General features: G+C 47.2%; 1 protein-coding gene across 3 annotated transcripts in view; it reads left to right on the forward strand.

The window, feature by feature from the left end:
- Nucleotides 1–22,060, forward strand: part of camsap3 (calmodulin regulated spectrin-associated protein family, member 3) — a 59,421-nt gene extending 37,361 nt beyond the window's left edge. The window contains exons 3-18 of one of the 3 annotated variants that reach the window (XM_071410978.1): nucleotides 6,431–6,586; nucleotides 6,728–6,814; nucleotides 7,860–7,892; nucleotides 9,168–9,306; nucleotides 9,747–9,886; nucleotides 10,537–10,621; nucleotides 11,025–11,067; nucleotides 11,278–11,348; nucleotides 11,800–11,872; nucleotides 12,046–14,293; nucleotides 14,382–14,515; nucleotides 14,703–14,995; nucleotides 15,153–15,255; nucleotides 15,490–15,608; nucleotides 17,875–17,993; nucleotides 19,243–22,060. In XM_071410978.1, coding sequence (XP_071267079.1) covers nucleotides 6,431–6,586; nucleotides 6,728–6,814; nucleotides 7,860–7,892; nucleotides 9,168–9,306; nucleotides 9,747–9,886; nucleotides 10,537–10,621; nucleotides 11,025–11,067; nucleotides 11,278–11,348; nucleotides 11,800–11,872; nucleotides 12,046–14,293; nucleotides 14,382–14,515; nucleotides 14,703–14,995; nucleotides 15,153–15,255; nucleotides 15,490–15,608; nucleotides 17,875–17,993; nucleotides 19,243–19,545 — 4,146 coding nt within the window. In that variant the 3' untranslated portion in view covers nucleotides 19,546–22,060. The remainder of the gene's footprint in view (nucleotides 1–6,430; nucleotides 6,587–6,727; nucleotides 6,815–7,859; nucleotides 7,893–9,167; nucleotides 9,307–9,746; nucleotides 9,887–10,536; nucleotides 10,622–11,024; nucleotides 11,068–11,277; nucleotides 11,349–11,799; nucleotides 11,873–12,045; nucleotides 14,294–14,381; nucleotides 14,516–14,702; nucleotides 14,996–15,152; nucleotides 15,256–15,489; nucleotides 15,609–17,874; nucleotides 17,994–19,242) is intronic. The other 2 variants (XM_071410996.1, XM_071410987.1) reach the window with 2 other exon arrangements.
- The last annotated feature ends 1,019 nt before the right edge of the window (nucleotides 22,061–23,079 follow it).

Below are 23,079 nucleotides of genomic sequence, written 5' to 3' on the forward strand. Positions count from 1 at the left end.
CCCCGTGCTTCACGGTTGGGATGGTGGTGGTCGGCTTGCAAGCATCCCTCTTTTTCCTCCAAACATAACAATGGTCATTATGGCCAAACAGTTCTATTTTTGTTTCATCAGACCAGAGGACATTTCCCCCAAAAGCACAATCTTTGTCCCCATGAGCAGTTTGAAACTGTAGTCTGGCTTTTTTATGCCGGTTTTGGAGCAGTGGCTTCTTCCTTGCTGAGCGGCCTTTCAGGTTATGTCGATATAGGACTCGTTTTACTGTGGATATAGATACTTTTGTACCTGTTTCCTCCAGCATCTTCACAAGGTCCTTTGCTGTTGTTCTGGAATTGATTTGCACTTTTCGCACCAAAGTACGTTCAGCTCTAGGAGACAGAACACGTCTCCTTCCTGAGCGGTATGACAGTTGCGTGGTCCCATGGTGTTTATACTTGTGTACTATTGTTTGTACAGATGAACGTGGTACCTTCAGACGTTTGGAAATTGCTCCCAAGGATGAACCAGACGTGTGGAGGTCTTGGCTGATTTATTTTGTTTTTCCCATGATGTCAAGCAAAGAGGCACTGAGTTTGAAGGTATGGCCTTGAAATACATCCACAGGTACACCTCCAATTGACTCAAATTATCAGAAGCTTCTAAAGCCATGACATAATTTTCTGGAATTTTCCAAGCTGTTTAAAGGCATAGTCAACTTAGTGTATGTAAACTTCTGACCCACTGGAATTGTGATACAGTGAATTATAAGTGAAATAATCTGTCTGTAAACAATTGTTGGAAAAATTACTTGTATCATGCACAAAGTAGATGTCCTAACCCACTTGCCAAAACTATAGTTTGTTAACAAGAAATTTGTGGAGTGGTTGAAAAATGAGTTTTAATGTCTACAACCTAAGTGTATGTAAACTTCCGACTTCAACTGTACAGGACGGTTTTGCTAGCACAGACTGGAATATGTTCCCGGATTCTCCCGATGGCATTGAGGAGTACACCACATCAGTCACTGGCTTCATAAATAAGTGCATCGATGACGTCGTCCCCACAGTGACTGTACGTACATACCAGAAGCAATGGATTACAGGCAACATCCGCACTGAGCTAAAGGGTAGAGCTACCGCTTTCAAGGAGCGGGACTCGAACCCGGAAGCTTATAAGAAATCCCGCTATGCTCACCGACGAACCATCAAAAATGCAAAGCGTCAATACAGGACTAAGATCGAATCGTACTACACCTGCCCCGGGCTTGTCGGATGTGGCAGGGCTTGCAAACTATTACATACTACAAAGGGAAGCACAGCTGTGAGCTACCCAGTGACACGAGCCTACCAGACAAGCTAAATTACTTCTATGCTCGATCTGAGACAAGTAACACTGAAACATGTATGAGAGCATCAGCTTTTCGGGACGACTGTGTGATCACGCTCTCCATAGCCAATGTGAGTAAGAGCTTTAAACAGGTCAACATTCACAAGGCCGCAGGACCTAGACGGATTACCAGGACGTGTACTCCAAGCATGCGCTGACCAACTGGCAAGTGTCTCCACTGACATTTTCATCCTGTCCTTGACTGAGTCTGTATGACTGCACGGCCAGGCACGACTCCAACACCATCATTAAGTTTGCCGATGACACAACAGTGGTAGGCCTGATCACCGACAATGACGAGACAGCCTATAGGGAGGTCAGAGACCTGGTCGTGTGGTGCCAGGACAACAACCTCTCCCTCAACGTGATCAAGACAAAGGAGATGATTGTGGACTACAGGAAAAGGAGGATCGAGCACTCCCCCATTCTCATTGACGGGGCTGTAGTGGAACAGGTTGAGAGCTTCAAGTTCCTTGGTGTCCACATCACCAACAAACTAACATGGTCTAAGCATACCATGATAGTCGTGAAGAGGGCACGACAAAACCTATTCCCCCTCAGGAGACTGAAAAGATTTGGCATGGGTCCTCAGATCCTCAAAAGTTCTACAGCTGCACCATCGAGAGCTTCCTGACTGGTTGCATCACTGCCTGGTATGGCAACAGCTCGGCCTCCTCACCGCAAGGCACTACAGAGGGTAGTGGGTACGGCCCAGTACATCACTGGGGCCAAGCTTCCTGCCATCCAGGACCTCTATAACAGGCGGTGTCAGGAAGGCCCTAGAAATGGTCAGACTCCAGCCTACCTAGTCATAGACTGTTCTCTCTGCTACCGCACGGCAAGAGGTATTAGAGCGCCAAGTCTAGTTCCAAAAGGCTTATAAACAGACCATTTGCATTGCCCCCCCCCCCTATTTTACGCTGCTGCTACTCTGTTTATTTTCTATGCATAGTTACTTTAATAACTCTACCTACAGTGGGGAGAACAAGTATTTGATACACTGCCGATTTTGCAGGTTTTCCTACTTACAAAGCATGTAGAGGTCTGTCATTTTTATCATAGGTACACTTCAACTGTGAGAGACGGAATCTAAAACAAAAATCCAGAAAATCACATTGTATGATTTTTAAATAATTAATTTGCATTTTATTGCATGACATAAGTATTTGATCACCTACCAACCAGTAAGAATTCCGGCTCTCACAGACCTGTTAGTTTTTCTTTAAGAAGCCCTCCTGTTCTCCACTCATTACCTGTATTAACTGCACCTGTTTGAACTCGTTACCTGTATAAAAGACACCTGTCCACACACTCAATCAAACAGATTCCAACCTCTCCACAATGGCCAAGACCAGAGAGCTGTGTAAGGACATCAGGGATAAAATTGTAGACCTGCACAAGGCTGGGATGGGCTACAGGACAATAGGCAAGCAGCTTGGTGAGAAGGAAACAACTGTTGGCGCAATTATTAGAAAATGGAAGAAGTTCAAGATGACGGTCAATCACCCTCGGTCTGGGGCTCCATGCAAGATTTCACCTCGTGGGGCATCAATGATCATGAGGAAGGTGAGGGATCAGCCCAGAACTACACGGCAGGACCTGGTCAATGACCTGAAGAGAGCTGGGACCACAGTCTCAAAGAAAACCATTAGTAACACACTACGCCGTCATGGATTAAAATCCTGCAGCGCACGCAAGGTCCCCCTGCTTAAGCCAGCGCATGTCCAGGCCCGTCTGAAGTTTGCCAATGACCATCTGGATGATCCAGAGGAGGAATGGGAGAAGGTCATGTGGTCTGATGAGACAAAAATAGAGCTTTTTGGTCTAACTCCACTCGCCGTGTTTGGAGGAAGAAGAAGTATGAGTACAACCCCAAGAACACCATCCCAACCGTGAAGCATGGAGGTGGAAACATCATTCTTTGGGGATGCTTTTCTGCAAAGGGGACAGGACGACTGCACCGTATTGAGGGGAGGATGGATGGGGCCATGTATCGCGAGATCTTGGCCAACAACCTCCTTCCCTCAGTAAGAGCATTGAAGATGGGTCGTGGCTGGGTCTTCCAGCATGACAACGACACGAAGCACACAGCCATGGCAACTAAGGAGTGGCTCCGTAAGAAGCATCTCAAGGTCCTGGAGTGGCCTAGCCAGTCTCCAGACCTGAACCCAATAGAAAATCTTTGGAGGGAGCTGAAAGTCCGTATTGCCCAGCGACAGCCCCGAAACCTGAAGGATCTGGAGAAGATCTGTAGGGAGGAGTGGGCCAAAATCCCTGCTGCAGTGTGTGCAAACCTAGTCAAGAACTACAGGAAACGTATGATCTCTGTAATTGCAAACAAAGGTTTCTGTACCAAATATTAAGTTCTGCTTTTCTGATGTATCAAATACTTATGTCATGCAATAAAATGCAAATTAATTACTTAAAAATCATACAATGTGATTTTCTTGATTTTTGTTTTAGATTCCGTCTCTCACAGTTGAAGTGTACCTATGATAAAAATGACAGACCTCTACATGCTTTGTAAGTAGGAAAACCTGCAAAATCGGCAGTGTATCAAATACTTGTTCTCCCCACTGTACATGTACATATTATCTTGACTAACCGGTGCCCCCGCACATTGACTCTGTGCCGGTACCCCCTGTATATAGCCTCGCTATTGTTATTTTACTGCTTCTCTTTAATTATGTTGTATTTAATTTGACATTTTTTTTTATATTTTTCTTAACTGCATTGTTGGTTAAGAGCTTGTAAGTAAGCATTTCACTGTAAGGTGTACACCTGTTGTATTCGGCACATGTGACAAATAAAATTGTATTTGATTTGACTAAATGCTGTGCTTTCCAGGCTTGACTAACACTGCTTGTCTGCCTGGCTGTCTGCACACTAAGCTATCTGTTTCTTTCTGCGTCTGTCTCTGTCTGCCCTGCTGTCTGTTTTTCTGTCTGTCTATCTGTCCTTGAGACCTACTGATAACCCTAAGAGCACTTATCTAAATCCAACCCTCCAGACTCTCTAACTTGCACTCTCCTTCACTGGCCCTGGTTTGATTAGGTCAGAGCATTGTGTTTCTATGAACAGTTCTAGACTTTACCACAGATGGGAACAATGAGAGAGATATTTCACTGGATGTATAAATGTGAAGCATCCCCTTAGCGTTTCCACCCACTGCCAAATATGGTAGTGAGAGGAAGTCCACTGGCCGGCAGTGAGAGAAAATGAAACGAGATGGATTTTGGGTGACAATCTGCACATTTTCTTATCGCTGAAACATTTGATTTCAATACAGTTTTCTGTTCCCAAAACTAGAATCTGTTATGTCCAGAGTGGACTAAGTTTTGTAGACTTTACCCTTTGCAAAAGTTTTAAAAAATCACGTTGTTTAGGAGTGCAAAAGCGAATTGAGTTATTGCACACGCGCACTTCAGAGGAGGCGTTCCCTAATGGAAATATGCAGATACATGCTAGAATGCGCCAATAGGATCTCGCTAGCTCGTGCTTGGCTCTGCCAACCTCCTTGCTTGTTCTGGCAACTATGACTCATTTGTTCCCATTGGAAACGACAGTCTGTCGTCTATCTGGGTTTAGTTATACAAATCTTTGACTGTACTAACTGGGTCAAAGGCTGTTCTTGTCTACGCAGAACTCTCATGATGACTTCCGATTTTTTGGGGGGGCCCCAACACCATCAGTTACCCATCCCTGACCTAGCCCCATGGCAAGCATGGAGGGATGCAGCAGTAGACCGATAACGAGCTAACCCTCTTATGGGAGCTAAGGAGCTCTCCTCTGAGTGAGCTGATCATGTTTTTGGTGTGTTTTAATGGGCTTGGGCCATGAGAGCGCAATGTAATGGGTTTGGCCATGAGAACTAAAGGCACTAATAGGTTTGGCTATGAGAAAAGGTTCTGGGGCTCTAACTAGCTTGGAGAAAGGCACTGTCATGATTTTGGGCAAGGAGAGAAGGAGAGGAACAGAAGCAATGGGCCCTGCATTGGGGGTTGGCTGGAAATACGCCCGTTTTAGTTTGGGATGTGACGGGGGAAGCTATTGTTGTGCCCTTTTTTATGTTGTGTAAATTGATACTGTATGTTTTATGGTTGTGTTGGTGTGAAAGAAGGGGTTTTGTGTGTGATTTAGTTTTACGCACATTCTAGTGTGTGTGTGTGTGTGTGCACGCACACTGCGCCACAGGATTTCTGGGGTTTGTGCATCTCTCTCACTGAGCCATCCCTAGTGAGTTGATTACAAAACAACGCTGTACAGAACCAAACTGTATCCTGCGCAGCCCTAGAGGCACTGTACACAACGTTATCCTGTAACCTGTCGTCCGTGAGTCATGCTGCCATATCTCCTAGCAGAGAGGAGGGAGAAAACGCGCCACACACACAATGATTAGAAGGGAGAAGAGGGAATGACTAGGAGGAGGAAAGAGAGAAGGTATACCGTGAAGGGGCAGAGAGGGAGTACACAGAGTAAAAAGGGCTGTTATCGTGACAGCACAGATGTTCCAAAGTTCACTCAGACAAGCTTTCTCTTTTTTTTCTTCTCTCTCTTTGCTCTCCTGCTCTCTCTCTCTTTCTCCTCTCTCTGGTGTGGTCACCGCCATGCTTTCTGCTGACTCAGAGCTGTGGTTCTTGGAGTCCCCTAGTGGCTGGATGTGGTGTTGACCTGACAACCTGCCATACATACTACATACTGCAGCCTGGTGTGATCTCATCTCGCCAGCTCTGCCATATTAACATGGACCATGCTCTTTCAGAGCAGTCCGAGGCTGTGGCCCAAATGACACCCGCTTCCCTAAATAGTGCACTACATTGAACAGGGCCTTTGATTCAACCCTATGGGCTCTGGTCAAACGTAGCGCACGATACAGGGGATAGGGTGCCGTTTGGGACACAGCCTGAATGTTAGTGCTGCTACCCACCATTATTGCATTAGCCATAATTGATGGATGCTGTATTCAATGTCGTCTGGGTTTGGTGGGCGGACAGCCAATCCCGCAGCTACCTCCCCTGACTGTTCCAATGCTGACAGTTCCCTGTTCTCTTTGCTGTGATTGGTGCAGAGTGCCCACCTGGCGGTGATGGATGCCCTGATGTCGGTGGGCGCCATGGAGACGGTGAGCGCAGTGAGGATGGCTGGTGCTGCGACAGGGGAGGAGCTTCTGGGTGGAGTGGGAGGAGCCAGCTGGGAGGACACCCTGCTCCACTGGGTGAATGGGGTGAGGACAAGGACAGGGAGGACTCTCTGTCTCTCTCTGTCTCACTCTCTGTCGCTGAGTCAGGATTTCATAACCTAATTTATATCGGAGTACAAAATATACAGACTTATAACTTGTGGCTCCCCCCCCCCCCCCCCCCAGTTGAATCAGAAGCTGAGAGAGCAAACAGAGGGTGCACAGGGTGACCCGTCTCAGGACAGCACAGAGCCACAGCCTGTCCAGCCTTCAGTAAGTATTACACTACACCTGTACTACACAGGGATTGTGTCCAAAATTGCGTCCTATTCCTTATATAGTGCATCTGTATAGAGCCCTATGGGCCCTGGTCAAAAGTAGTCCACTATGTACGGAATATGGTGCCATTGAGGATGCATGCAGTATTTATGTCAACAGCACTCACATTACACAACACATTGTGTAATACATGTACATTAATCGCGTGGATTACATACTATTAAAACACTCTGACGTAAACATTTCCTGTGAACAAGCATGTTTTATACCGTGTGTGCATGTAAGATATTTCTACTTTATCGTGACAGTTTATAGTCAGTCTCCTACGCACACACTATACATGCAATCTTCCTAGTAATCTGGTGCTTGTGCAGGTAGTTACCAAAGTAAAGGAAACCCCGAGCCGCTGAAACCGCTTCAATGAGCCTTGGCATAGATCCTTGGAGCGTTTGGAGCGATGCGAGACTTCTTCCACGAGATATTCCATCATTTGGTGTTTTGTTGATGGTGATGGAAAATGCTGTCTCAGGCACCGCTCCAGAATCTCCCATAAGTGTTCAACTGGGTTGAGATCTGGTGACACACACACACACACACACACACACACACACACAAGCCTTTAAACCCCCTATTCTCCCTTTGAGACTCCTCTTTCAAAGTCACTGAGATGTCTTCTAGCCATGGTAGCCAAAATAATGGGCAACTGGGCATTTTTCTACATGACCCTAAGCACGATAGGATGTTTTAATGGCTTAATTAACTCAGGAAACACACCTGTGTGGAAGCACCTGCTTTCGTATCCCTCATTTACACAAGTGTTTCCTTTTATTTTGCCGTTACCAGTATCTCAACATAATGCTCACTGGTTGTATAATTTTTAGGCTATATATATATATATATATATCCTCTTCAAAACTGTCTTTTTCCTCATAACTATCCTATTAAAGTAGCCTTAATACATATAGTATCCTCTCCTCTCCACCTGTCTTCTCCTTCCCCGCTTTCCTCTTTCTCTGTCCTCTTTCCTCCTCTCTGACAGTGTCCCACTCGCTGGTACTGGAAACTTGTCCCTGTAAGTTTCTCCTCTTTCTTCTCCTCCTCTGTTGCATCATTCCTTATCTTTCTCTCCGTCTTCATATTCTCGCTCTTGTTAGATTTTCGAATGAAAGGTCTGTTCTGTTTTTCTCTCCCTGCCTCTCCCCCTGTTGGTACAATATGAGAATGCAGGCATACTGCTTCACTGCTCTGCACTAGGCCTATCCGCTGTACATTTCCTTGGGCTGATGTCACAGGGAGGGGCAGGTTATTGTTGTTGTTGGACATAAATCACATGTAATCCACTCAGGGCTCTGGAAATGTAAAAAAAACAAAAAACGTTCCTGCTAGAAACCAGTCCGTCTGGTCGGCTCCGTCTTAAAAAGGACCACGTGTGAGGGGGGTTTTAGTTTCTAGCCACTAGCCAGTCATTGTTTTGAGTCCCAAATGGCACCCTATTCCCAATTTGTTGGATTACTTTTAGCCAGGGCCCATAGAGTAAGAAGTAATGAGCTTATGGTGTAGGCCTTTTATGTGAGGTGAAACACTATGAACTGTGCCAATACAACTATTCTAACATGGCTGATAGTCATAGCTGTTTTACACTATATACGTTTCTATCTGATTGGGACTGTTGTGTAACATTACACTCTCCTGAACAGACCCCAGGTATTACAGTCTGCTGACAGTGTTGACACTGTGCTGGCTGTGTTCAGTCATTGTGTAAAACCTGAATAGTCTGAACCTGAATAGTTTACCTGCGTCAGGTTGGGTTAAATATATTCCTCCGACGAGACTCTCTCTCCTGGCCTACTTTCCACTGACAAAGCCCTCGCTGTCTCTGTCTCTGGACTCTATTCTATGGTTACGTCCAAAATGCCACCCTATTCCCTTTGAACAGAGCCCTAGTCAAGACTACTGTACTACATAGTCAATAGTAGTGCACTGTACAGGGAGTAGGGTGCCAATTGGGACGCAAGCCATTCTCTCTGTCCCCATGGCTTCTGCTGCCTGGTTGGCTGCACCTTTCTCTTCTCCACTTCCTTGGCATGTACTCTGTTCTGTCTCTCTCTCTCTTCACTTCCACCCCTTTATTCTCTCTCTCCTCTAGGAGCATGTTGTTGGTCACGTTATCCGCGAGCCTGACGGGTGCGTGTGTGTGTATGTACTGTTTGTGCTGCATGTTTCCACCTGTGTTTTTTTTTTTTAAGAACATTGGCCTTGAACTCACATTGAACGGTAAAGCCTGGACGTCTCCCCAACTCTCCCGTACTCACTCAAGGATGTCTCTCTCTCTCTCACCCCGTCTAAGATCCGCTACAGAAAGGACAAGACGCTGTCTAAACAGAAGCCTACGTTTCCGGTGGTGACTGAAGTCAAAGACCTCTCCAACGGTTGTGCCATCGCTGCTGTTGTACACTACTACTGCCCCGGCCTGTTGCAGCTAGAGGGTACGTACATGCATAAAACCACATGATACAAATGAGCGTGACAGTATTTGGTATGCAAATACAAAAGTAAAACACAGGACTTGCGTATGGTTGTCCAATACAATATAGTACATGCCTGAGGGTTTGACTAAAAAGCCTAGCTTACTATGTCACAGGTTCCATCTAGGTTTAAGCCACACTACCTTTTAATACAGTAACTTACTGTGTGCAGTGTATCATTACGCGTACTGTACTATCTGCTCATTGTCCTGTGTTAGATGTTTAGACTCCACGGCCTGACTACCTGCTCATTGTACCGTTCCTGTGTTTAATGGGGCTCTAGCCTCTCCAAACTGTACGTGTGACTTTTCAGAGGGGTTGGGATAAAGCGCGAAGTCAAGTTTCCATCGGTCCTCCGCGTGTAGTTGGACAATAAAGTGATCCTCGTTTTCTCCTTCAAGATGTGTGTATGAAGGAGTCCATGGCGGTGGAAGACAGCCTGTACAACCTGCAGCTGATCCGAGAGTTCTGTGACAGCTGTCTGAAGAGCTGCTGCCCCCTAGTGTTGGAGGACCTGCTCTACTCCCCACAGGAGCTCCAGGTACCTCTCCCCCCCCCCCCCCCCCCCCTGTCCTCACTGTGGGCCCATATAGCCCTGTAGGATTTTGCTCCAACCCCAGTTGTAACTAACCAGATTTAATTTAGATTATTATTAGGTGCGCTAGACTAGGGTTGGAGTACAAACCTACAGGATGGTAGCGCTCCAGAAACAGGTTTGTAGAGCTCTGATCTACACATTGTCTTGCCCTCAGAGCCATGCATTTAGAAATGTGTGGCTAAATATATGTCTCTGCCTCAGACTGGAGCGGCAGGTAGCCTAGTGGCAGCAGGTAGCCTAGTGGTTAGAACGTTGGGCCAGTAACCGAAAGGTTGCTAGATCGAATCCCCGAGCCGACAAGGTAAAAATCTGTCGTTCTGCCCCTGAACAAGGCAGTTAACTCACTGTGCTCCAGTAGACCGTCATTGTGAATAAGAATTTGTTCTTAACTGTCTTCCCTAGTTAAATAAATGTAAAATAAACATTTTAAAAGACTGTCTTATACAGAGTGTGTTTGGCCAACTGCCGCTGGATGCCATACATGTAATAAAACTATTACAGCATGTAACTTTATTGATATCCAGGAATGAATTGTTACGGAGATCGGAAACGGCATTACAGGGGTCCTTTAACTGTTTCTCTGGTATGTTCAGGTCAACATGATGAGTTTCCTAGCGGAGCTGCTGGGTTGGTTCGAGGTACGGAGGCCGGAGTTTGTTCAGCCACTGAACACCACTGGTAAGTGTTTGCCTGGGCCCTGTTCAGGAGGATGCAATGTTACAAAACGTTCACATAGAAATGTGTCCTATAGAACAGATGTGGTGGTCTGTCAAGTAGAATAGGGCATTATGTCAGCTCTAGTTGTTACATTTCTATCTGCAATATTCGGAGCGTTTCGCCTCACTGAATACACCCCCAGGGCCTATATTCATAAAACGACTCTGAGTAGGATGCTGTTCTAGGATCAGGTCCTCCCTGTCCAAAATAATTGTGATCTAAAAGACTAAACTGATCCTAAATCAGCCCTTCTACTTTTGAGATGCTTGATACATTCAAGCCCAAGTCTTGTGTGTGTGATTCCTGCGTAGGCCTAAATGGCAGTGTCGATATTTGACTAATGAGACTGTTTGTTTTGCTCCAGATGCTTCTGCACCGCTCAAGCCAACCAGTTTGAGCAATAACAGGTACAGCAGCTCTCACACAGTCATAATCACAAACATAACTTTATAATTTATATATCAGTGGTCATCTGTCTCAGGAATGATACCTTTAGAGGGAAAGTTTATTGTGAGAGCTCGGGTGAGTGAGTAGATTTCCAATTTATTTATTACCTATGGCAAATCAACTTGAAACTTCATCTTGACACTTGAAACAAATTTTTGTCCGTATTTCAGCGGCTCTCCTTCCATCTTCAAGAAGCCATTCCTGCCCATCTCCTCACCAGTGTCGCCAGGGCCTGCGCCAGGTGAGAGCAGGGCAACGCCCATCCCATCATTTATGTCTGTCACACTTCTGTCCTCTGCAGAACACCCGGGTCCAAATAGTTTTTGTTTTTATTTACAATCAAACAACACGTATAATATAATAAAACAGATTGCTTGACGAGCTTGCCTGGCCCAATGAAAGCAATGGAATAGTCCCGAAAGTGCAAACCCCGTTCATCTGCGACCGCAGGCAGGCATGCACAATCAAACGTTCCTCAAGGTGTTTGAGAGAGAACGGGTACTTAAGTTCACACCCAGGTCTGGTGAGTCTTTTATAACTGTGTTGTCTGCGTTTGTTTATCAGTGGGTCCATGTGAAGGTTTTTCTGCCTTTTTTTGGGGGTGTTTATCTTTGCATGCCCTGACTAGTGCCTGTGTGTCTTGGTGGTGTCTGTGTGTGTCTGTGTTGACGACTGTGTGTGAATGTGTGCAGCGTCTCTGACTCAGTCTGCCTCCATGTCTCATGTAGAGAGAGCTGGGAGAACATGGACCAAGAAGCCTTTCAGGTAGGCCCCATCTCATTGTCTCTCTCTGTCAATTCTCTCTCTCTCTCTTTCTCTGTTAGCTCCATATTTCAGTTGTATCTCAGTACAAAGGGTTGGGGTCAATTCTACTTCAATGAAGTCATTTCAGTAAGTAAACTCTCTCTCTCTCTCTCTTCCCGTCTCTCTCCGTCCAGTCGTCCCCTGTCCTCGGCCGTTTCATTTAGCATTCCCTTTGGCCTGGACAGCGACGTGGACGTCGTGATGGGCGGCGCCATCACCCGCTCGGTCAGCTCTGATAACGTGGCCCCCGGCCTGACCATAACCCGCGTGCCCTACACCCCCCCAGAGGACCTTAGTCACCTGCTCAGCAAGCCCCCCGCCCCCCCCGGCTCCCACAGAGGTTCCTGGGCCACCCAGAGCTCCTCCGTGGTGCCCATGCTGCTGAAGGAGAATGGCCTGGGAGAGGGGGACGGGGATGGGGAGCTGCCTACCATCGAGGAGGCCCTGCAGATCATCCACAACGAGGACAAGATGGAGCCCCGGCTCCACCCCGACGGCGCGGCCGACGGATTCTTCCTGCACTCTCCCGACGACCCGGCCAGTGCCAGACGCAACGGCCGCGGCGCTCACCCCTCCCACCCGCCTAACCCCATACCCCTCAGCTGCTCCGCCCCGTCCCGCTCTGGGATGATGTACCACCCCCACCTCCCCATGGGGGGAAAGACGCAGGCACCCAGGGAGCAGCCCTCCTCCACCCCCTTCTCCCGCACCCGACACACCTCGGAGGGCTCGCGGGACGACGACTCGGTGCTGAGGGACGGGAGCGTGGACTCTGACGCCTCTGAGGACCTCCTTCTCCTCCCCAATGCCCAGTCCACGCCTGCCACACCTGCTGTCCACACCAGAAGCTGTGGAGGGGGGACGGACGCGCCGGACAGTGGCGTGAGGATGACCAGCTTCGCTGAGCGCAAGAAGAAACCGTCGACAGTGGGCGTATCACCTAAAAGCGGTGGCGCCAGCAGCAGCGAACCGGTCGCCCCGGCAGCGACAGTTCCGATGACCAGCTGGGTGGTCCAGCCCCAGAAGTCGACAGAGGAGAGCCCCAGTAAGAGTCCTGGATTGACCACCGAGATGTCCGAGCTGGGAGCCCGGCTGGACGAGAAGAGGAAGGCCATCGAGGCCCAGAAGAAACGTATTGAGGCCATCTTCGCCAAGCACCGCCAGAGACTGGGCAAGAGCGCCTTCCTGCAGCTGAAGAAAGAGCAGGGAGTGGGGGAGAGAGAGGAGGAGGAGGAGGGGGGCCAGGTCAGCGCCTCCTCCACAGAGGAGGACCTCAGGGGGCTGACGCTAGATGAAAGGCTGGCTCGCATGGAGGATGAGGAGCAGCAGGAGGTGCAGCAGCAGGAGAAACGGCGCCTCTCACTGGAGCAGGAGGGGAACGTCAAACCATCACACCTGGACAACAAGCAGGCCTCCTTACCCAGAAGGGAGAAGGGTGCAGGGGCGGCAGGGCCAGGAGGAGAGCAGGCCGGGGTGGTAGCGCGTCAGCCAGCGCCCTTAGGGGACTACAACAATGCTGTCTCAAAGCTGAACGCAGCGCTAAGCTCCCTGCAGAGCGACATGCAGCGCCTCTCCGAACAACAGAACCAACTCATCAGGAAGAAGCCTGCCGCTCCCGCCGGCAACAAGTCCTGGGTGATCCCGCCCAGTCTCAAATCCTCGGCCCCTCCCTCGACCCGCATGTCCCGCGCGTCCACCCCCCGCGACCTCGCCTCCGCCTCCTCTTCCCCCTCGTCGTCCCGCCGCAACGCAGCCAGTCCCGCCAGAACATCCAAGTCGCCCCAGGTCCAGCGCCGGGCCCAGTCGGTGCCTCCCAAGAGCCCCAAGCACCAGGCCACCCACTACCACCACGCCCGCCCCCAGGACCTCAAAGTGCCGGGCCTGTCGCGTGTCCTCACCCCCCCACAGAATGTGGACACTATCCCCCACCTGCGCCGCGCCTCCCCCTGGCAGTGCCGGGACCAGAACTCCTCCACCTTCAACATCAGCTCTGCCTCCAGCCCTGCCTCCACCCCAATCCCCTCCCCTGCTCCAACCCCCACCCCCAGGGCCCTGTCGCTGGCCCTGGATGACAACATGTCGGACGCCGGCTCGAACGAGGACCAGAGCATCTTCAGCATCGACCTGGATACCGCCACATCTCAGGCCTCGGGGAGAAAGGAGCATGGTGGTGGAGGGAGCTCGGGGGCGCCCTCTGAGTGCTCGTTTGAGAGTGACATTCCGGCTGCGGGGATGTTTAATGGCAAGCGCAGCAGCCTGATCGAGATTTCTCTATCGGCCTTGTGCGGAGACGGGGACGAGGATGACCTGAGTGTCATGGACGACTCCATGAGCGACGTGACCGAACCCGAGATGAAGGGAGGGGTCGGCTTCTTCTTTAAGGTTAGTCGGACTGTGTGTGTGTTTGTCTGTTTGCCTGTGTGTGTGTTTAAGCCTGACTAATCCTGTATCTGTGTGTGTCCGCCATCAGGATGACAAGGTGCGGCCGGAGGACGAGATGGCCCAGAGGAAAGCAGCCCTGATGGAGAAACAGCGGAAGAGGGCGGAGGAGATGAAGAGACGCAGACTGGAGCAGGAGGAGAAGCGAGAGAAAGAGCATGCGATGTGTGTTGCTTTTTCAAGCCACTTACAGTACTGCACTGTCCAACAGTCGACTCTCTAAATCCACTAGATGGCGCTGCTTATGTTTCTTGTCCGGGTTACTGCCAAGCACTGTGTGACTTATTTTATTTGAATAATTCATTGATTTGATTGATTAATTGGTTCTCCTCCCCTCTCTCTATACCTCTAGCCGACCTGAGTGGTTTAACATCGAGGGCTGGGGAGACAAGTGTGGTGGTGGTGGCAGTGGTGAGGACCGGCCCCGGACCCCCGGTACTCCCCCATCAGAGAGCATGACCCAGCGGAGAGACACCTTCACCAGGCAGGAGTACGAGCGGAGGCAGCAGCTGAAGATCATGGAGGATCTGGACAAGGTGTTGCGGCAGAAGCCCACCACGGTGCGCGGCGTGAAGAAGCAGAGACCCAAGACCATGTTCCGGGACGACTCTGTGCTTTCCCGCAGCCCCGCCAAGGGATTCATGGGTAAATATAAACTCCTCTCCCATTGCAGAGTCAGTCTGGGGGCGTTCCTTGTTGTTTTTTGTTGTTGTTTGCAGTCGTGCTGCGCATCTCAGACTGCGATGTCACATTTTGATGGGGTTTTCTCTGTGTTTGTCTCACTCTCACTCACTCACACTAGGCTCCAAACTCAACAAGGTCTATTCCCACTCTACCATGAACCTGTCCTCAATGGCTAACGATACTGGCAACAGCGGGACACTGACCGTCAGGAAATCTCCCAGGTAACTAACTGTCAACAAGCTGTATTTTACTGCACAGGTAGCTATGGTTAACCATAAGTAGTTGTATCCCCCCCCCCCCCACAAGGATCTGAAGCTGCCTGACTATCCCCTCCTCCCGTCCTCATTATTGGCCTATTTTTAACACAAATGTGTAATTCGATGTCTGTCTGTTTATGTACCGGTATGTAGATTGTTTTGTTATGCTTCACAACAAATTTCCTCTCCTCCCTACAGCCGATCTCACTCCCCCTCAAGGCTGATGTCACCGGGACGAATGGCCAATCAGAATGGAGAGAAGGACTGGGAGAACGCCTCCACGGCCTCGTCTCCCGCCTCCATCCCAGAGTACACCGGTACGTTTACCTTTAACCTTACGTTACAGCTCAGTGTTAACCATCACTCGGGGTCCATGACTGTGACATAATCTCTAGTTCCCTCTTCCAATATTCCTGTTCCAATAATATCCACACTAGCATTCATCAATAATCTTACTTAACCCAGAACTAAAGTCTTGTGTAATTGGCCAGATGCTCGATTAAGTTCTAGGTCCATACGAGAAGAGATAGAAAGAGAACCGGAACGGAGAGCTCTCTCTTTGCAAGTTACGGGCCGAGCGTCCCCTCCCCGTAAGAATTTTGAAAGATGCTAAGACCTGCAAAATCGGGATTTGTCTAAAGTACCGGAACTAATGCTGCTTGTTATCTCACACATCCCTTTGTATCATGACAGATCGACGCTACCATTTATGTTTACGAGAGAGGACTTTATCATGAGTGAAATGCTAGTATGGATATGGTAACAGAGCCTATACTGAGAATACGATGTCATCATAAGTACAGTTGAAGTCGGAGGTTTACATACACTTAGGTTGGAGTCATTAAAACTTGTTTTACAACCACACCACAAATTTCTTGTTAACAAACTATAGTTTTGGCAAGTCGGTTAGGACATCTACTTTGTGCATGACACAAGTCATTTTTCCAACAATTGTTTACAGACAGATTATTTCACTTATAATTCACTGTATCACAATTCCAGTGGGTCAGAAGTTTACATAAACTGAGTTGACTGTGCCTTTTAAACAGCTTGGAATATTCCAGAAAATGATGGCATTATAAGCTTCTGATAGGCTAATTGACATAATTTGAGTCAATTGGAGATATACCTGGGGATGTATTTCAAGGCCTACCTTCAAACTCAGTGCCTCTTTGCTTGACATCATGGGAAAATCAAAAGAAATCAGCCAAGACCTCCACAAAAGAAATTATAGACCTCCACAAGTCTGGCAATTTCCAAATGCCTGAAGGTACCACGTTCATCTGTGCAAACAATAGTACGCAAGTATAAACACCATGGGACCACGCAGCCGTCATACCACTCAGGAAGAAGACGCGTTCTGTCTCCTAGAGATGAACGTACTTTGGTGCGAAAAGTGCAAATCAATCCCAGAACAACAGCAAAGGACCTTGTGAAGATGCTGGAGGAAACAGGTACAAAAGTATCTATATCCACAGTAAAACGAGTCCCATATCGACATAACCTGAAAGGTCGCTCAGCAAGGAAGAAGGCACTGCTCCAAAACCGGCATAAAAAAGCCAGACTACGGTTTGCAACTGCACATGGGGACAAAGATCGTACTTTTTGGAGAAATGTCCTCTGGTCTGATGAAACAAAAATAGAACTGTTTGGCCATAATGACCATCGTTATGTTTGGAGGAAAAAGGTGGAGGCTTGCAAGCCGAAGAAAACCATCCCAACCGTGAAGCACGGCGGTGGCAGCATCATGTTGTGGGGTTGCATTGCTGCAGTAGGGACTGGTGCACTTCACAAAATAGATGGCATCATGAGGCAGGAAAATTTTGTGGATATATTGAAGCAACATCTCAAGACATCAGTCAGGAAGTTAAAGCTTGGTCGCAAATGGGTCTTCCAAATGGACAATGACCCAAAGCATACTTCAAAAGTTCTGGCAAAACGGCTTAAGGACAACAAAGTCAATGTATTGGAGTGGCCATCACAAAGCCTGGACCTGAATCCTATAGAAAATCTGTGGGCAGAACTGAAAAATCGTGTGTGAGCGAGGAGGCCTACAAACCTGACTCAGTTACACATGCTCTGTCAGGAGCAATGGGCCTAAATTCACCCAACTTATTGTGGGAAGCTTGTGGAAGGCTACTCGAATGTTTTGACCCAAGTTAAACAATTTAAAGGCAATGCTACCAAATACTAATTGAGTGTATGTGAACTTCTGACCCACTGGGAATGTGATGAAAGAAATATAAGATTAAATAAATCATTCTCTTTACTATTATTCTGACATTTCACATTCTTAAAATGAAGTGCTGATCCTAACTGACCTAAGACAGGGAATTTTTACTAGGATTAAATGTCAGGAATTGTGAAAAACTGAGTTTAAATGTATTTGGCTAAGGTGTATGTAAACTTCTGACTTCAACTGTATCTGTTTGAACTAATCCATCACATATTAACAGAAAGCTCATATGGGAACGTACTTGTTCTTTGATCTATGGCATGCTATTTGTATTGATTTTGTTGATTTGTGTAGATGTGTTGTTTTTGTGTTTGATTTGTGTTTGTGATATTTGTGTTGGCTTCCAGGGCCCAAGCTGTACAAGGAGCCCAGCTTCAAGTCCAACAAGTTCATCATCCACAACGCCATCTCCCGCTGCTGCCTTGCTGGCAAGGTCAACGAACCTCAGAAAAACAAGATTGTAGAGGTCAGAACTCTATAAATCAACAACTCCACTTAGATCCTTTTAAATAAATGTGTGCATCTCAAATGGCACCACCATATTCCATTATAGTCCACTACTTTTGACCAGGGTCTATAGGGCACTACAAAGTGAATAGGGGTGCCATTTGGGATGCGAACAACAACCCCTGTTAGAGGCCTTTAAATCAACAACCTTGCTAACCTCCGCTAGGCTGGATTGGCTGTCAGTCTACCTGGTTGGAGCCTCCACACTGCCACTGTTTATGTCCCGTTCACCTCCTCTCTCTCAGTTCAGTTCAAAGGGCTTTATTGGATGGGAAACAAATGTTTACATTGCCAAAGCAAGTGAAATGGATAAGCAAAAGGTGAACAGTAACTATTACACTCACACAAGTTCCAAAAGAATAAAGACATTTCATATTATGTATGTATACAGCGTTGTAACGATGTGCAAATAGTTAAAGTACAAAGGGGAAAATAAATAAACATCAATATGGGTTGTTTTTACAATGGCGTTTGTTCTTCACTGGTTGCCCTTTTTTTGTGGCAACAGGTCACAAACCTTGCTGCTGTGACGGCACACTGTGGTATTTCACCCAGTAGATATGAGAGTTTATCAAAATTGGATTTGTTTTCAAGTTCTTTGTGTGTGTGTGTAATCTGAGGAAAATATGTCTCTAATATGGTCATACATTTGGCATGAGGTTAGGAAGTGCAGCTCAGTTTCCACCTCATTTTGTAGGCACTGTGCACATAGCCTGTCTTCTCTTGAGAGCCAGGTCTGCCTACAGCGACCTTTCTCAATAGCAAGGCTATGCTCACTGAGTCTGTACATATTCAAAGCTTTACTTAATTTGGGGTAATTTACAGTGGTCAGGTATTCTGCCACTGAGTACTCTCTGGTTAGGGCCAAATGGCATTGTAGTTTGCACTGTTTTTTTGTTAATTCTTTCCAAAGTGTCAAGTAATTATCTTTTTGTATTCTCATGATTTGGTTGGGTCTAATTGTGTTGTTGTCCTGGGGCTCTGTGGGTGTGTTTGTGAACAGAGCCCTCGGACCAGCTTGCTTAGGGGACTCTCTCTCTCTCTCAATTAAATTCAAAGGGCTTTATTGGCATGGGAAACATATGTTTACATTGGCAAAGCTCTCTCACTCTTTCTAATGTGGATTCGTATTGAATGTATTGAATTGTGTCATTGTTAAAGCGTTTTTAACATTGTTTTTTATCTCCCCCTCTCCTTCTATGGTTCAGGAGATGGAGAAATGCCAGGCCAACCACTTCCTCATCCTCTTCCGTGACTCCAGCTGTCAGTTCCGGGCCGTCTACACCATGAACCCAGAGACCGAGGAGATGGTGCGCCTAACGGGCATCGGGCCTCGCGTCATCAGCCCCGCCATGGTGGAGTCCATCTACAAGTATAGTTCGGACCGCAAACAGTTCACCACCATCCCGTCCAAAACCATGTCCATGAGCGTCGATGCCTTCACCATCCCCGGGCACCTGTGGCAGAGCAAGCGCCCGGGCACCCCCAAGAAGCTGGGCACCCCCAAATAATGAGAACATCTCAATGATGGAGGAGGTGGTGGGCAGGGGGAGGAAGAAGGTGGACATATGTAAATCAGGGGCCCCTCTTCCCCCAGTCAACCCCCACCCCCTCCTCCCCCCTCCTTTCTCTTATATTGGTTTGGTCCAGTGTTGGCTGTTGATTTGGGGACTGTTTTGGTTCAGTAGGCTGGTCAGGTAGACCGCCGGAAGGATCTGAAAGGAATAAATGACACTGGTGTCAGACATGTATAAACCGCCTGCCCCTTTAAGCCTGTCCAACCAGATGGTCTCTGCCCCTTTAAGACCAACCTGGGTCGTATTCACTAGGAAGCAAACGGACCAAAACAGGGAGGGACTACCTGAATGTGTCCAATAAGAAACGCTTGTTTTTCGTTGCAATATGTTTTGCTACGGTGTGCACCAATGAATATGACCCTCATCAGCTCAGTGTATGGGGGACATTTGTACATGTCATGTGACAAGGGGGCCAGCTACAGATAATCACTACTACTAAAGCCATTCATAGGGCCCTGTCTGTCACACACTACACCCCGTAGGGGCCTCTGATTGCCCCCCCCCCCCCCCCCCCCCCCAGCCTGATCTACCTAGATTGTAAAATAATAATGTTGTGATAGGACAAGAATGAACAGGGCTTCTTCCCACCGTACTGGGCCTGGCTCCCCCAGCCTCCTACTGCTTTCCCACTGCCTCCCCTTGACTAACCCCGTCCACAGTCATCCATTGTGACCTTAAGCACTTGGTGGTGAGCGCGAGAGGGAACATCTCGCACACACTGCCGCAGCTCTCTGAACAGAACATGGGGGTCAGACCCGCAATCTCCCTCCCTCTCTTTCTCTCTCTCTCTTTTCTCTTTCTTTAATCTGACCTTCTTTCTTCTTTAATTCCAGGACTCTTTCTCCTCCCGTCTGCTGCCTCTCCCTGCAGACGGGACAGAAGAACCCACCCTGAAAGAAATCCGACTTAGCAAACTGCTCTCTCATGAATGTAGGGCGCACCCGAACCACTCGGCTCCCCCGGGTGTGTTTTCGTTGGCCAGTCGAGGACTGGGAGGTACTGTATTGGGCGGGTCCACCGAGGGCTCTAGCACTCTTGACTGGCTGCCGTGCCTGTCAGTCAGAGCGGTATGAAGGACTCCGCCCAGCTCCAACTCTACTTCAGCTCTAGACATCTGGATGTTTTTTTTTTTACACCACTACTTTTGACATGTTGTGCTGAGTGAATCGCTTCGGCCTTCGTGAGCAGAAATGAGAACTAATCCACACCCCCTTTACTTGCTTTATTTCCTATTTCAGTACGAGAGGTGGAATGAAAATAGCGTTATACCGTTGTACATTATTATCTTGATGAATGAAACTGGAAAAAAATGAAGGAGGACTTTATACTCTGTTTAGCATTACCCAGGATTCACATTGTGTGGAAAGAGAAAAAGAAACGAAAATGAATGACAATTTAATATATATGAATGCTGTTTATTGCTAATTACTTTCAGTTTTGACCTTGATTTGTACAAACAAGTTGAACTATGAATAAGCTAGCCTGCTGCTTTACCATTAGCGAGGTGTGCGTGTGTCTGAGAGAAGAGTGCGCCAGTGAGTGAAAGAGCGAGTGAATGAGTAGAAAAACTGTCTGACAACAGAGACTTAGCGAACTCTCCACAAATCTGAGAAATAAACCCAGAAGGACAAAAATGAACAAGCTATGTCATTTGAGATCACACACACACATGTTACCTGTGAATGAAGGATAATCGGGACTGTATCAGCCCTAATTCGGTCCCGCTGCAGGGTATGGTGTGGTACTACAGTATTTGGGGTTTTGGGTAAGCCTTGACCCCATAGGGTACCATTTGGAACACAACCTGTGTTTCTGGTCTAACCTGTAGGCACTAGTGGGTTCTGATCCCCTCTTGTCTTCATTTAGCACTATATCAGCTGATGTAGGCCAGCCAGCCAATCAGCTGCCATCTCTCCTGTCTTGTTTCACATCACAAACTGCCTCCCAATAACAACATCACGTTCCTGTCGTTTTGACTGAGATTTCAAATGGAGATCTGATAGATTTTTTGGTCTCTCTAAAAGGTTTGACAATGGGTTTGTATGTTCAGTGTGTATGGCAAGGAGTGTGAGATGAGTGGACGTGTGTGACTGTGTTGGTGTTTGTAAAGGAGAGTACGTATGAGATAGTCAACCTATAACTGGATTCTGTGCAATTCTCCTGTAGACAGTAAGTCAGTCATGTAACCCCAAGGTGTGTTTGTTGGGTAAAGATTAGAAGGATTTTTTAGTTTCAAGATTCTATTATGATTATTATGATTTTATTTTTTTCTCCATTTAAAGTGGTGATTCAGATGTTCATTTCATAGAAGACATGTCCTGTATGTAGTCTTTTTTATTTTGCTCTGTTACCACCGTGTCGATGTGGGCAGAGTATTTGTGTTCCTCTCGCAAAATTGTTCATGATTACAGATAACTGGACCAGGCTAATAAAATCCTTTTAAAAATCACCATTACCCCTTTCATTTATGTCATGCTCATTCTTAGTGTTTCTGGACCCACCTTAAATGAACAACTTTAAAGGCTTAACAAAGCCTTCATAAACCCATTTATAGGGCTACATACAGTAGGTGCTTCACGAATCCATTTAGAAGCTGATTTGTACTATATTAAAATGTGTTCTAACATAATGCTTTTCTAAACGTGACAGCTCTTTTTCCACCCTTTATGTATACAGAATGGTATGTCCTTAAATGATTTCTAAAGCATATTTCGTATGGAGGCCTTATAAAACCTTTTTAAAGTTTAGTTACGTTGCCTATCGGTTCCACGTTTTTAAAGTTTGAGGGAATTTCTTTCCTTTTCATAGTCTTTTTCCTCTCGCTTCATACTGTCAGCGTTGCACTAGGACTAGCTAACTGGTATGTGTGTAACTGAAACGCGTACCCTCTATGGCCCATGTCAACAAAAAAGTGTGTGAGGAAATGAAAGTATAGGTTGAGCGCATTCATGCTTATACACACACTTGATGCTTCCACAATTCTTGTTTTCAGGGGTAAAATTTGAGGGAGCATGGCTTACGGATGGTTGAGGTGGGCTAGGTCCCCCGTCTGGAAGTTGGCGAATTTAGCATTTTTCAAACAGCTGAAATGTATTTTTCCTGCAATCTAGAACCATAATCATTATGCTTAATTGGCGTCAACACCCCACAAAAAATTGGGATATCAATGCATATACCTCTTGAGCAGTCAAACCTCCTGAGTGGTTATTTTAAAACGAAATATACTCAAATCTGGGTACAAGATTAAAGGAATGTGAATCTTATTCAGTACATTTAGTTATTGCTTTTCTAAAGCCTACCAACCTTGTCAACAGGCATGCCAGCTAAGCTAGACACTCTGACTTGATTGATATCCTGAAATGGCTTCTTGGTAGCTAGTTATGAGATTAGCAAGCCCAGATAGGTTCCCAAAGCCAACTTCAACAATTGCTAAGTGGCGAGTAGCATTACAGAGAAGGAACAAAAAAA

Source organism: Salvelinus alpinus, chromosome 1, assembly GCF_045679555.1.
Source record: "Salvelinus alpinus chromosome 1, SLU_Salpinus.1, whole genome shotgun sequence".
In the NCBI taxonomy this organism is placed as follows: Eukaryota; Metazoa; Chordata; class Actinopteri; order Salmoniformes; family Salmonidae; genus Salvelinus; species Salvelinus alpinus.